This window comes from Rhineura floridana, chromosome 17 (genome assembly GCF_030035675.1).
Source record: "Rhineura floridana isolate rRhiFlo1 chromosome 17, rRhiFlo1.hap2, whole genome shotgun sequence".
In the NCBI taxonomy this organism is placed as follows: Eukaryota; Metazoa; Chordata; class Lepidosauria; order Squamata; family Rhineuridae; genus Rhineura; species Rhineura floridana.
This window is the reverse complement of record NC_084496.1, coordinates 46,319-61,715: the sequence shown is the minus strand read 5'-3', so window position 1 is coordinate 61,715 and position 15,397 is coordinate 46,319. Positions and strand designations below refer to the sequence as shown.

General features: G+C 45.3%; 1 protein-coding gene across 1 annotated transcript; it reads left to right on the top strand.

The window, feature by feature from the left end:
• The first annotated feature begins 3,990 nt into the window (after positions 1 to 3,990).
• Positions 3,991 to 14,859, top strand: UBE2I (ubiquitin conjugating enzyme E2 I). Its single transcript, XM_061599170.1, has 7 exons — positions 3,991 to 4,195; positions 4,800 to 4,878; positions 6,078 to 6,161; positions 8,364 to 8,436; positions 11,094 to 11,203; positions 12,226 to 12,305; positions 14,221 to 14,859. Exons 2-7 carry the CDS (start codon positions 4,813 to 4,815, stop codon positions 14,282 to 14,284), a joined length of 477 nt encoding a protein of 158 aa, XP_061455154.1. The 5' UTR covers positions 3,991 to 4,195; positions 4,800 to 4,812; the 3' UTR covers positions 14,285 to 14,859.
• Positions 14,860 to 15,397: the final 538 nt, after the last annotated feature.

Below are 15,397 nucleotides of genomic sequence, written 5' to 3'. Positions count from 1 at the left end.
AAAAGCCAGTTTCTTGCCCTCAAGATGAGCAACGTAGGCAGCATTTGATGAAATGTTTCTGAAACCTAGAAGCAAAGTAAGTTGTTTCAGTTAGGGAAAGTATATAAATTTGCACTGCAAAATGTAGGTTTAATTGATATAAAATATGGGTTGTACAGAAAAATGAACAAATCTATAGCTCCACATGTAGAGGAAGGTAAGCAGAGGTTTAGCCAGATGCCTTGAACTTCTTTGCTTGCATTCCATAAGGATGTGTGCCTTTCAGCTAATTGCCACTTCCCAGCCCTGCCCTCGTTCCCTCACTTTATTGTGTTGGTGGTCTATGTGCTGATGCAAATTACATGTTTTTTCTTGGAGAACTGGATATATTTCAGGAACTTAAAAAAGTAAATGTTGATATTGCCCTGGAAACCTCAGTACTTTCTCTGGACTCTGAAATACAAAAATGGACACCTGCAACCTATTGCACTTTTCAGCTGTAATTTGGCCTGTGTTCTGTCTTCATTTTACTCAGTTTTTGCAATGAAGTGTGATTACGCCTTTTTTTTCTTTTAAAAAAGGCAAGTGTTTCTTTTGTAAAGAAGGGTCTTGAAGATCCTCAGTGCCTGGGCTGTACTGAACCACTTACCACCTGGAGAGAGCATGGGCTTTTAAGGCACAGGGGCTCTACCTGACAGCAAAGGAAAGGGATGCTTCAGGTGATTGCCTTGCAAATGTCCAAGGAGGATACATGGAGGTCCTCCCTATCTCTCTCTGTCTTCCTCCACCCCCACCCACCCCCACTGGAATGAGCTGTTCCATTCCCTCTGGAGGAGACGTGCCCTATCTCAGACTTGGAGGCACATATATAGTTATTGTCTGTGGAACTCCTGGACTGCTCTCCTGACACCCAGATGATGCCACTAATTCCTTGGAGTCTAGCATATTTTACTAAAAGGTGGGTAGAATGAATGGGGGAAATTGCTTTAGTTATGAGAGGGAGGGATCCAGCTGATTACTGCAGTCTCCTTGTAAAAGAAAGAGACCTCTGTTCTCACTTTTGGAGTTGTCATCTACAAATAGTGAGTGTTGTCTACCATGCATTCTCATACCCCAGGAGTGGCAGCTGCCTCTGTTCCCTTCCTTGCAGGTTTCTTTCTGTTAGCGTGCTGGTCTCTGAAGCGATTGAACTCATACATTGATAGGGCTAGAATCAAACTATGCTCAGGCATAGTGTTCCACAAGATGAGAACCGTGCCCAATTACTACTCGTGTGTAGGGGCCACACTCAACTCCCTTCAGGGGGGAGAGCTGATGTGGCATCAGGGCAATAGGTGAGAGCTCACTCTTGCTTGAAACCATGAGTGATTAGCATGTGAGTAACTCTTAAACTGGGCCTGTGTTATTTGAACTGGAGCAGAAACTGAGTTCAATGGCAATGGTATTGCCTGGAATAGATGGCTTTAAGTGTGGAGTGGTGAATCCCTGGTGAGTGACATCCCACCATCACCTTTGTCAGGGCTGGGGAACCTGGGAGGGGGACCCTGATCACAGATTCCATCATACTAGAGAGGGCTGATGGGAGTTGGATGGAGATCAACAGCATCTAGAGGGGAAGAGGTTCTCCATTTGTGGCTGAGCAAGCAGAGCTGTGCTCTGCCTCAAAGGTTTGGCTGTTGTAGCTTAACACATGCAGGAATCAGGAACCAGAACTCCCCTGAGAGGTGGTTATGTGGCTGCTGGACTAAGTGCGTATGGTTAGCAGGCCTCCTGCCTATGAGATCCACAATCACTGCACAGATTCTGGGCCAAGGGAATTGCCCTGCTCCCTGCTCTCAGGCCAGCTCATCTTGGATACTACCTGAGGAAGCCTAATTTGTGCACCTTCTCCCAGGAAGAAGCTTTTTATGATGCAGCAAGGTGGCTGTTACAGCCCCAGAGTTGTGGGCTGCTGGTGCTGGGTGGCTACAGATGTGAAGCGCTTCTGTGTCTGGTGAAGCCCTGTACAGATTATCTTTCCCTGAGGCCTTGGATGAAGTGAGTGCAGAGCAATGAACATCCCAGTTTCCTGTTTTGTTTCCTGTTCTGTGCTTCTCTACTTGTCTTTTCTCAGCGCAACAGAGAAAAGCAGATTGCTACCATGGCTCCAGGAAGATGGGCTAATCCTGCTGGTAGAGGGCAGATCCAGAATATTTTACGGGCCCTGCCTTCTGGGACAGGATCAGTCTGAACACACAAAGGAGACTTAACCTGGAATACTTTGGATCCCAATTTAGTCTTCATTCATTTGAATTCTGGTTTTAGAACTGTTGCTTAACTAAACATATTTTTCACAGCTGTATATGTGATGGTGAAGAGGGCTGGAGCCTGAAAATTTTCATCTGGGCTACTTCTCCTGCTGCAAACAGAAAATGGATTTGAAACAAGCCCTGAAGTGGTCCTTTTTTCAGTTCTACTCCGCTATCCCACTATCTTGAGCATCTCTGGATTCTGCTTTAGGGCAGGTTTAAGGTGGTGGTAAGACAGATTCCATCTCTGTGCATTTATGTAGGGAAACATGGGTGCCTTGGTTTATGTGACAACTTGCTCTAAGTATGAGAAAGGGCTACCTGGATTTACTTGTGGCACAGTAGAAATATGAAGGGCTAGCCTTTCCCCAGAGCTTCAATGCAAGTTAATGAAAAATTGCTTCCATTTCAGTGAGGCCTAGTGACAAGGAAAAAGCTACAGTAGCAGATGTAGCCCAAAATGCATGTCTGAACATGCCAGGATTTAAAGACTAACTGGCATATTTGTATAAATGGGTGTTATCTATCTTTCCAAATAGATAATTCATCATTGCTTTTGGGCTAAGTTTATTAAAGGTGGAGTTTTCACTGTGCTTACCAAGGACTAGAATTTCCATCCACCTGAAGAACAGGCAAATCTGAACATCTAATGCATGGCTTGTTTGTTTTTTAAACTTTTCAAATACAAACCTGGAATCATTGGTACTAGTTGGGATGACTGATCCACGCTCACATACACTAAGCCTTAGAATGTAAGGCTGTTGCCCTCATGCCCTGCCTATGGACTCCCCAGGGGAGGGCATCTGGTTGGCTTTTGGTCTGATCCAGCAGGCTTTTCCCTATGCTGAAATAGGCTCAGCGTGTGAGCATTTTCCCCAGGCAGGCAGGCATGCACTGGGAGAGTAAAGATGTTGATAACTTGAGACTAATTTGAAACTAGGCTCTCCCTGCCCCCCCCTAGTTTACTTTCCTGGGGGGAAATTGCATCAATACTTGTTATGTGATGTGTCCAAGAGGGCTTGCAGTCTCATTTCCCAGAAATTGGATTAGCAATAATAGTTTTTTTTGTGCCAGTTCATTATCTTTGAAGTGTTCTCATTACAGCAGTTTGGAATCTGACATGCCCGGTGTACCTCTGCTATGGCTGTGAACAGAACAAAATGGAAAAGGTTTCCTGGAGAATTCCTTTGTAGGGTTCTCTATTTTCTTTTCAGAGGGATGTGCGTATCCGTCAGTTTTGGAACAAATATATTACTAAAATGTGTGGATTTTTTTTAAACGTTTCGTGACCCTAGCTTCTTGTAAATTGCACGAAATAAACGCTTCCATTCAAATGAAGGCGCTGTCGGGGTCTTCCTTTCGAGGACGGCGTGCGCTCTGTTTACGCGGAATCCGCTGGTTTCGCCCAGTCTTTCCCCTCCCCCTCGGGTCCTGCCCCCTGGACCCGCCGCGCTTCCCCCTCCCCTTCCCCCTGCGGCTGCCTCGAAGACAGTTGGCAGTACCTCTGAACAGGTGCAGAGCGTGCCTTTTCTGCTCCACGTGTGGCGGCGGCCGGCTGGGAGGGGCGGGGTTTCCATACGAGGGGCCGCTGGGCTACATCCTGGATCCCAGAGCGGCTCCGGTCGTTATGGCAACCAGGCCTCGTGACCGCCCAGCCCTGCGGATTGGCTGCGAATTCGCTCCACCCATGGGCGGAGCCTGCATCTCGGGGCGGGCAGTGGCGCTGAAGAACGCACGCAGTGCGCAGGCGCTGTTACGCGGACGGGTAGCGCCGAGGGACGCTCCGTGCCGATGCGCTCCGCTTCCTGCGAGGGAAAGGCCTGGCTTGAGACAAAGGGGGGGGAGGCGAGCGGGGAACATCCGGGTCATTAGCCGCCGCCGCCTGAATCCGGGACACGCGCGGGAGCTGCTGCTGCGGCCGCTACTCGGTGAGGGGGGAGGGGGGCCTCTGGCGGGAGCCGAGGGGGAGGGGGAGGGGGCGCTGGTAAGATCCCCCCACATACACGCGCAGGCTCTGCCGCTCCCGCCGCCGCCGCCGCCCGGGACTCCGTTCTCGATTCCTCACTCCTCGCGTCAAGGTCAGGGGCGGCTGCTCGGCCGGCTGGTGGGCGCCGGTCTAGGCCTCGCCAGGCCGCCTGCGCTTTCTCGGGCGCCGCCGGCGGGCCCTCCGTCGCCTCGCCGGGCCTGGTACGCACGCGCGCGCGCCACCTGCGGGAGGCGTCGGAGGGCCCCGCACTGCCACCCCGTCTGCAGCGGCAGCGCCTCGGCCGGCGCACTCCGGCTCTCGGGCCGGCCCCTCCCTGTCGCGGGCGCCTCTAGCGCGGAGCGGGTCCTGCCTGCGGCTGCCTGGAGCTCGACGGGCGGCAGGCGCTTTCCTTTCTCTGGCCTGCCCGATAACAACGTGCCCGGCTTGGGGAGGGCTGACAGGCCTGCGGGGCAGCCCAACAGCCGGCCTGTTGTCTCCCTGCCCGCCCCGCCGGCCCGCGGCATGGAAGCTTCCTCCGCCCTGACGGGCAGCCGTTTGCCTTGCAGGAGGACCGTGAAGATGTCGGGGATCGCGCTGAGCAGACTTGCGCAGGAGAGGAAAGCCTGGAGGAAGGACCACCCGTTCGTAAGTGGCGGCAGCAGCAGGGCCTCCCTCCCACCCACATACCCGCCAAGGAAATGGCGCAGGGGCCTCGAGGGAGGGCTTCTGACACGACGGTGCCTGCTCTTCCTAAAAATGATGCCCATCGCAAATGTGGTTGTGAATGGTCTGCACCAATCCACAGGGAAAAAGTAGTTCAGGAGAGAGGCTTGGTGTTTTTTCTTCTTCAAATGAAATGTTTGAGGACAAAGAAAGAAGTACACAACTTTGGCTGCAATCCAAAACATGTGTACTCAGAAGTAAGCCCCATTGAGTTCAGTGGGACTTACTCCCAGGTAACTTTGCATTAGATTGTAGCCTTAAACACGGATCAGTAAAAAATATGCCAGGGTTATAGTGAAATGCTAAATAGTCTTAGGCTGCAATCCAGTACACACTTACTTGGGAGTAAATCTCATTGAACCCAATGGAGCTAACTTCTGAGCAGACATGTTTTGGATTGCAGCCTTAGACCTAAATCAGTAATATATCTCTAGGACTTGCATCCTCAGATGTTGTCAGACTGCAGCTCCCACAAACCCTGGCCATTGGCTAAGCTGGCTAGGGATGATGAGAGTTGTAGTCCAACAACATCTGGGGACCCAAGCTTGAAGAACTCTGCTCTAGGAGACCTATAGCAGGTAGCAGAAACATAAAATGGCAACTATTTCCAAATACCCAAACTGTAATAATATTTACACTCTGAAGTATATTCTAAATGCTTTATGTTTAGTTATGGTAGCAGAAAAGCCTCATTCCATCTTACTTGTTGACAGCCATTCTGCCACAGGGCTGGGCTGAGTTCAGTTCTGCAAATGTTTGTCTTAAACTTGGACATCTGTGATGCGTATGTTTTCAAATTTACAATGCAAGTGGAGCAGCATACTCCATACCTCAAGCAGACGAGGCATAATGGATTATTTTCAAAGTATTCTGAGTGCCTTTGATAACGTCAAGGGCCAGCATTCTTTCCAAAAATTTAAGCAACCGTGGGATACTATAGGTGGTCCACTGGAATCTGGCTAGTGGTCCATTGATGCGTTGCGGTCAAAGTTTTTGCTTCCAGTTCTCTTGCATTGCATGTTGGAGCATGAAGTTATGTGACTTGGTCATTTTATTAGTAAGTGCTCCTGTGCTGGTATGATGTCTGGTATCTTGTTCAGCCAATCTTTTAATTGTTTTAGGGTTTTGTAGCAGTACCAACAAAAAATCCAGATGGTACAATGAATCTCATGAATTGGGAATGTGCTATTCCAGGAAAGAAAGGGGTAAGGTTTTGGATGCCTGCTTTTAATCAGTGTTACTGTTCTGTTCTTGGAAAAATTTAATGTTGTGTTTGGTGTATACTAGATGAAGGATACTTGTGTTATATCAAAATGTTTCCATGTTTGAAATGTGAAAAATACTCAATACAGTTTAACACTTGGATTTACTTGTCTTAACTGTCAACACAAAATTTATTGTAATTACAAACAGAAATCATGATTCTAGATGCTCAAATGTAGTCATTACTGAGCTGGATCTTTCACTGGCCATTCTGCAACTGGTTGCCACCCGTCTCCTAAGAAACCTAAGCCATGGATGGTTTTTAGAATTCTAGCTGTAGTTCTGCTCTTAATGGGAACGTTTGTATTAGCAAGACTAGAGTTGTGACTGTTCATTATGTTTGAACAGGCTAATAAGGACTGCACAGAAGGAAAGATTAACATGCCTTCAAAAGGGGGGATAACCTTAAAGCAGTAAGAGAAGCAATATTCTAACCTAATGTAACTTTTTAAAAAGTTGATTTGAAATACTTTGCTGCTGCTGTAGCCTATCTTAAAGTATGTATGAGGGTTTTGAATAACTTTTGCCCAATTTCGAATCTACCATTCCTGGGCAAGATCATTGAGCGAGTGGTGGCTAATCAGTTGTCGACACACTTGGATGAAACGGATTATTTGGATCCATACCAATCGGGTTTCAGGACTGGACATGGAACTGAAACAGCATTGGTCGGTCTGGTTGATGATATGAGGAGGGCATTAGATAGGGGAGAATTCACCTTTCTTGTCCTCCTCGATCTCTCAGCGGCTTTTGATACTGTCGACCACAGTATCTTTTTACATCGCCTGGAGGAATCGGGAATAGGAGGCACTGTACTACGGTGGTTCCATTCCTTTCTTTCTGATAGGCATCAACAGGTAGCATTGGGGGAGGAAGTTTCAGACCCTTGGCCTCTCAATTGTGGTGTGCCACAGGGCTCTATCCTCTCTCCCATGCTATTTAATATCTATATGAAGCCGCTGGGGACAATCATCAGGAGATTTGGGCTGCAGTGTCACCAATATGCGGATGACACTCAGCTCTATCTCTCGTTTAAATCTTCACCAGAGTCAGCTGTGGAGACCATGTCCAAGTGCCTGGAATCCGTGAGTGGATGGATGGGAAGGAACAGGCTGAAGTTGAATCCTGATAAGACTGAGGTGCTACTTGTGGGAGACAAGGGAAGGTTGGGAGATGTTGACCTGGTGTTCGATGGGGTGAAATTGCCCCTGAAAGACCAGGTCCACAGCCTTGGGGTTGTTCTTGATTCCAAGCTGTCCATGGAGGCTCAGATTTCGGCAGTGAGCCGGGCAGCTTGGTATCAATTACACCTCATTCGTAGACTGCAGCCCTACCTTCCTGCTCATCAGCTCCCACTTGTGGTACATGCCCTGGTCACCTCTCGGTTGGATTACTGTAATGCGCTCTACGTGGGGTTACCCTTGAAAACGGTCCAGAAATTATAACTTATACAAAATGCTGCGGCTCGACTACTTACAAACTGTCGCCGCCGGGAACACATCACTCCAGTGTTGTTCGACCTACACTGGCTTCCAGTTATTTTCCGGGCCCAATTCAAGGTGTTGGTATTAACCTTTAAATCCCTATACGGTCTCGGCCCAGTTTACCTGATGGAGCGCCTCCAGCGCCACCAACCATGCCGCCCAACAAGATCAGCCACACAGGACCTTCTCTCAATCCCGCCAACTAAAACAGCTAGGTTGGCGGGGACAAGAGAGAGGGCATTTTCAGTGGCGGCCCCCACTCTCTGGAACTCCCTCCCGTATGACCTTCGACATGCCCCTTCCCTGAATGTATTCCGCCAAGCTTTGAAGACGTGGCTCTTCAGACAGGCCTTTGGGACTTCGGGGAGGGTTAAATTTTTACGACGAATAGCCTACTACTCTGTACTGGAACTGTTTTATTGTTATATTGTATTTTATGATGTATTTTATTATGATGTAATGTATTGTTGTTAAATTGTACGTCGCCTAGAGTGGCCATTGGCCAGATAGGCGACCCACAAATTAAATTATTATTATTATTATTATTATTATTATCTGCCTGTTATGCTCATTATACTCTCCAGAGAGTATGCTGGCCTAGGCACCTCAAACCTTGAGATCACTTACAGATTTCTAACTTGTTCTTTGCTCTCCTGACAGACACCATGGGAAGGAGGCTTATTTAAGTTACGGATGCTTTTCAAGGATGATTATCCTTCATCACCTCCAAAATGTGAGTCATATGAGATCAACTTGTATAAATAGCCAAGAGCATGGGCTTCAGTTTGAAGACAGTCAGGGGTCAAATATATGGCTTAAAAAATCATATAAATCTGTATCAGCATTTGTCAGAGAAGCTATGCTCAAACTCTCTCATTGATGGTACAGGACCTCGGTCCAGCTTTCATGCATTACTTATGGTCTTTCTCCAGATGGTTGGAGAGGGTGTGGAGTCCATGGTACATATTTTCATCTATGGTGGACTGAGGTTTCTGAAGAAATATATACAATTATCTGCGTTCCTATTCAGATGTTACCCCAGTTGGCCCTTCTTTCAATTTTTGATTATTGTAACTCTGATATTTTATTTAAAGATCTCGTAATGTTTCTTTTATTCGCTGCTCATCTTTCAATTGCTCAAACGTGGAAAACTTTGGAAAATGAACATTTCCCTCTGGTATAAGAATATCTGGAACATTGCCATTTTGGAAAAAAATCACACTTTTTAAATGATTGATTCAAGGTAGAACTAAACTGGATGCATTTCATGTGGTATGACTTCTGGGACTCATAATCTGCTTTTGGACTGTTTGTTACATTATATCACCATCCATCCTGTTTTTTATTTTTTTAAAAAAACTCATATAAATCGCCTAGAGACTACTGGAGCTCTGTCTCTGTTATTTTCATCCCTTGGTTTTATTCCAAGATTAGGATAAGGGTTATGGCTAGAAGCTCTGGAAAATAGTCCTCAAGTGACAGGAAAAGACTGTATTGTTTTCAGAGTTTTTGGAGCCCCAGAGGGTCCTTAAATTTTGGGTTTCTTCATGTTTGCTGATTCATAGTTTTTAACAGGGCTTTGTGGGTGAAAGTTGAGATAGAAATAGTTTAATAAATGTTTTATTATTTCCTCTAATGGATTTAAAACAAGGATAAAGCTGCCCTGGGCTCCTGTTTGGAGGAGGTATATGATATAAATTTAATAAAAAGATGTATTTTTAAACTGTTTTCTATGCTTCACTGCCTTTAGTCAGTTGCCTTTACAGTTGTTTCTTTTTTACTTTAATGGCTAACTTGGTCTTGTTACAAATGTATTCAGCAGAAATATACTCCCTGCCCATCAGTGTAAGAGGTGTTGGAGCAGCAGTTCTTTACATTGCGGGTGGCTGCTGTTGCTGCTCTAAAACAGCTTCACTTGAGAGAGAACATAAGAACATAAGAAGAGCCTGCTGGATCAGGCCAGTGGCCCATCTAGTCCAGCATCCTGTTCTCGCAGTGGCCAACCAGGTGCCTGGGGGAAGCCCGCAAGCAGGACCCGAGTGCAAGAACACTCTCCCCTCCTGAGGCTTCCGGCAACTGGTTTTCAGAAGCATGCTGCCTCTGACTAGGGTGGCACAGCACAGCCATCATGGCTAGTAGCCATTGATAGCCCTGTCCTCCATGAATTTGTCTAATCTTCTTTTAAAGCCGTCCAAGCTGGTGGCCATTACTGCATCTTGTGGGAGCAAATTCCATAGTTTAACTATGCGCTGAGTAAAGAAGTACTTCCTTTTGTCTGTCCTGAATCTTCCAACATTCAGCTTCTTTGAATGTCCACGAGTTCTAATATTATGAGAGAGGGAGAAGAACTTTTCTCTATCCACTTTCGCAATGCCATGCATAATTTTATACACTTCTATCATGTCTCCTCTGACCCGCCTTTTCTCTAAACTAAAAAGCCCCAAATGCTGCAACCTTTCCTCGTAAGGGAGTCGCTCCATCCCCTTGATCATTCTGGTTGCCCTCTTCTGAACCTTTTCCAACTCTATAATATCCTTTTTGAGATGAGGCGACCAGAACTGTACACAGTATTCCAAATGTGGCCGCACCATAGATTTATACAACGGCATTATGATATCGGCTGTTTTATTTTCAATACCTTTCCTAATTATCGCTAGCATGGAATTTGCCTTTTTCACAGCTGCCGCACACTGGGTCGACATTTTCATCGTGCTGTCCACTACAACCCCGAGGTCTCTCCTGGTCGGTCACCGCCAGTTCAGACCCCATGAGCGTATATGTGAAATTAAGATTTTTTGCTCCAATATGCATAATTTTACACTTGTTTATATTGAATTGCATTTGCCATTTTTCCACCCATTCACTCAGTTTGGAGAGGTCTTTTTGGAGCTCTTCACAGTCCCTTTTTGTTTTAACAACCCTGAACAATTTAGTGTCGTCAGCAAACTTGGCCACTTCACTGCTCGCTCCTAATTCTAGGTCATTAATGAACAAGTTGAAAAGTAAGGTCCCAATACCGATCCTTGAGAGACTCCACTTTCTACAGCCCTCCATTGGGAGAACTGTCCGTTTATTCCTACTCTCTGAGAGAGAACAGTTGTGTGCTGCTTGGTGGATCCAAGTGAGATTTTTGCAAATCCTCATTTACTTGAGGCCTTTTGAGTCAGACAGGGATTAATTCAGTTTTCTACAGAGAAGGAGCAGCAGAGCCAATGTATCCCATGGCCAATGTTGTTGAACACGAATCACTCCTTTCCTGCTGACCCTGGAGCACAAGTTGCGTGATGGCAAAAAGTTTGTTTCAGCATTGGAGTTGTCCCGTAATGTTGGATGAAGCCTTTCCATAAAATTGTTCGGTTTTATGTCTGAACTGGGTCTCCTTTTGTGCAGGCAAATTTGAGCCACCTTTATTTCATCCAAATGTGTATCCTTCAGGCACAGTGTGTCTGTCCATCCTAGAAGAGGATAAGGATTGGAGGCCTGCAATCACAATTAAACAGGTATGCATTTTTCTCACACGTGGTGCTCTACATCCCCTGGTTTGCTGTAGAATCCTGAGGGCTATGGGAGGCTAGGATAGTGATTTGCCTAGGGCAGCGTTTCCCAACTAGTGGGCCACCAGATGTTGTTGGACCACAATTCCCATCTTTCCTGACCATTGGCAATGCTGGCTGAGGCTGATGGGAGTTGTGGTCCAACAACACCTGGTCGCCCACTAGTTGGGAAAGGCTGGCCTAGGGAGTCCACAGGGTGGGTATATTTAAATCAAACTGATTTAAATTTGTTCTTTTTCCTGACGATTTTTCTGCTGGGATACAGGGAGCTGCCTTAGGCCAGGTGAGGTTTTTTGCCCAGCTAGCCTAGAATTGCCTGTTCTGACTAGCAGCATCTCGCCAGGATCTTAGGCAAATCATTTTTCCTGACTTCCTTCCTGTTGTTTTTAATCTGGAGATTGAGCCTGGGACCTTCTGCATGAAAAGCATGTGCTGTACCAGCGAACTTGGCCCCTGGCTGCTGTCAGTTCATCTAGATCCCTGAGCAAATGCATATACTTAACACATCTGATTGCAACCAAATGGAGTCCTTCTTAGTAAACTTACATAGGATTGGACAGAAAGCAAGATTATTTACTGAGCAAACAGTGGGTTTTATCCAATGTTAAATTATCCTCTGAGTCAACCCACTGAAATTAAATGACATGCCTGATTTGGGCCTACTCTGAGTAGTATTTAGTTGGCTACAACCCAGTGTTTCTCCTTGACATGAAAATTGAATGTGTGGACCTCAATTCATACTTGGAAAAGCAAACTTTATCTCCTCATATTTGAGAATTTCATAGATTCAGCTTTTAGAGACTGTTTATAGACTTTCTAAATTTTAGAGAGCACTTAATAATTAAGATTAAATTTTAAAATATGTGATTTTAAAAGTATTTAGTTTTCCTCATGCAGACGACAATCTACGTTTTATAGTAGGTATACTCACATGAAGTGTGCTGCTGCTTTTTTCCCTGTGCTGATAGATCTTGTTAGGAATTCAAGAACTCCTAAATGAACCAAATATTCAGGACCCAGCTCAAGCAGAGGCTTACACAATCTACTGGTGAGTAGGAGCCCGTTAATGGTCACAAAACAGTTCTGAGGACTAGACTTGAAAGCAACTTCACCCTGTTCCGATTGTGAAAGTGATTGCCTTTCATACTGCAGTGACAATAGACTGTGTGGTGCATCCTCTTAAAGGGGGCTCTAAATACCCATGATGTCTCTTTCCTGTTACTCATAATACCGTAAGTATTTGTGTAGCACCTTCAGGCCAAACTAGATAAAAATGCAAATAGCAGCTGCTGGGGCGGGGGTGTTTGTCCTTTCCGGATCACACACCTGGGCAATGTGCTGCACTGGCTCTTGGAGAAGAACACATTGTGGTTTCTGATCCAGTGGTATACTGAGAAAGTTTAAGTGGAGGTTACTGGATTGTGGGAGGAACAGAAAGTGACCCAGTAGGGGCCAGTTTGCTGCAGGGCTGTAGTTGCTATTATTAAATTTTTATTCTCCCCTTCCTCCCAGTAAGAACCCAGGGCAGGAAGCAAGAACACTCTAAAACATCTTAAAAACAGACTTTAAAATACAGGCATACCCTGCTTAACGTCGCTTCACTTAACGTCGCCTTGCTATAATATACATGCTCCATACGCCACCATACCCCTTACGGACACTTAATGGCATGACGCTGCTGCCATCTAGTGGTGATTGCAGTGCAGTACATGCATAGATAATTGCTTCACTTTAAGTACATTTTCACTTTACATACACGTCCCATTGCGTATGTTAAAGTGGGGTATGTCTGTATATTAAAACAAAACATTTTTTTAAAAAAAGCTTTAAAAACATCTTAAAAAGCAATTGCAACATAGACACAGACTGGGATAAGGTTTCTATTTAAAGAGGAAGGTCTTCAATAGGTGCCAAAAAGATGAGATGTCGCCTGTCTAATATTTAAGGGGAGGTAATTTCAAAGAGTAGGTACTACTACACTAATGTTCCACTGGTTGCATGGAATGGATCTCCTGATGTCTGCCGGAAGCCCTCACCTGCAGAGCACAGTGACCAACTGGGTATATAAAGGGTTAGACTATCTTTCAGGTATCCTTGTCCCAAGCTGTATATGGCTTTGTACACCAAAACCAGAACCTTGACCTTAGCTAATGGGGAGCCAGTGCAATTCTTTCAGCAGCGGGGTAACATGTTGGCAATACCCTGCCCCAGTGAGCAGTCATGCTACTATATTTTGGACCCGCTGCAGCTTCCAGACCAGCCTGAAGGGCAGCCCCACATAGAGGGCATTATAGTAACCCAGCCTGGTGGTTACTAGTGCATGGACACCAGTGGTCAGGCTATCCCAGTCCAGAAATGGCTACAGCTGTCTTACCAGCTGAAGCTGGTAAAAGGCACGCTTGGCCACTGAGGTCACCTTTTTTTTGTTAAAGGAAGATTCCTGGGCTTGAGGGAATGTTAGCCAAAGGCTCTGAGGCAAATGCAATGGGATGAAAATATGTGCACATAGAAATGCTTTTCCCCCCATACCTTGTGGTCCCTCCCTGTTGTGAGTGTAGTTCCCTTGCCCTACCCAATCTCTTCCTCCTCCCCCCCAAAAAAATAAATTTTCAAATAGGTGTGACTGTACAAGACTAACGTGGGTGGTTTGGTTCCTAGGAACTGTTAGTACGTGTGCTGATGTGTCTGAAACTCCAATACCATGTTCTGCAGATAGTCTGTGATAGCGGAAAGGGACTACTATTGCTTGTAAAATGAGACATTCCTAATGCATGTCTGTCTTATAACTTTTCTGTTTCCAGTCGAGTAACTATTGGGAGTTCTGTTAGATACCAGTGTTCTGAGTATTCTTACTGTGGGATCTTCATTACTTGATTATCTTTAGCTCAATGCTAGAGAGAACTTGATACAGAACACCTTGTGTACTCTGATCTTTGAAAGTCAAGTCACCTTTCTCTTTTTAGCCAAAACAGAGTGGAATATGAAAAGAGGGTTCGAGCACAAGCCAAGAAGTTTGCACCATCATAAACTCCTGTCATCCAGCATCTTAAAGGAAGGGATTAATTAGCAAGAACTTGTTTACAAAACTTTTGCAAACCTATTGTCACTATGTACAATTAATAGTCACTTGGGGGGAGGGGGTTGTATGTGTGCCATTTTCCATATTCGCCACTTGTACACAGTTCTAAATTTGCTGAATCCCCCCCCCCGTTTTTTCATACAGGGTCTCTTCCTTCAGTCTTTTGTATTTTTGATTGTTATGTAAAACTTGCTTTTATTTTAATATTGATGTCAGTATTTCAACTGCTGTAAAACTATAAACTTTTATACTTCTATAAATTCACTAATATCTCTAGTTTCTTTGCTCTCTGGTGCAGGCATGCTTTAATCTGTTTAGAAGTTTTATTTTGCCTCTACTTGGCTGTAAGAAGAAAAAACATGCCCTCCACCCCCTTTGGTTTTCTATCAATAAGAAATTAGGTCGTTGTTGCTTAAAAGCTCAGATCCAAAGTCAGTCAGCATTTTGATTCTGCATCACTTCCTTTGTGTTTATGGCGTTTTGTCTGTGTTGCTGTTTAGAGTAAATAAACTGTTTCTATAAAGCTTTGCGTCTCACTTTCTTCCTTTAAGACTTAACTCATACCATTTTTAGAGAGACTACTGTTGTAGGTGAGAACATGTGTTCATTCCAGGTAACAGAAGCAACAGAGACCTTCCTTGAGATTTTGAAAAGCCACTGCTACTTGGCTGGTTGGATCTGTGGTCTCATCTGATAAACAAGCTAATTGTTGTAGGAGAGCTGAGGGGGGGGGGTTGCATGTAAAGGTCCCTGCCGTGTCCAACAGCACAGCTGGGAAAATCTTTTAGGATGATGTCTTTTAGTACAGGGCCAAACTATCTGTAAATTTGTCCTAGTTTAATGTCGTAGGAATGGGTATACTGCATACTTTTTATACATCTCTCAACTTAAAAAGTTTTTTTAAAAAAATTCTGAACCTTCGAGGAACAGCAGAAATTTTTCGAAAAGTTGAAATGTGCAACAAATACTTGTGTATCCTGCTGCTCCTTAAAGGCACTTGGGCTAGTGTGGATGACTGTTAGTCCATTTAGCACCACAATGAACTTGTGAGAGTGCCTCAA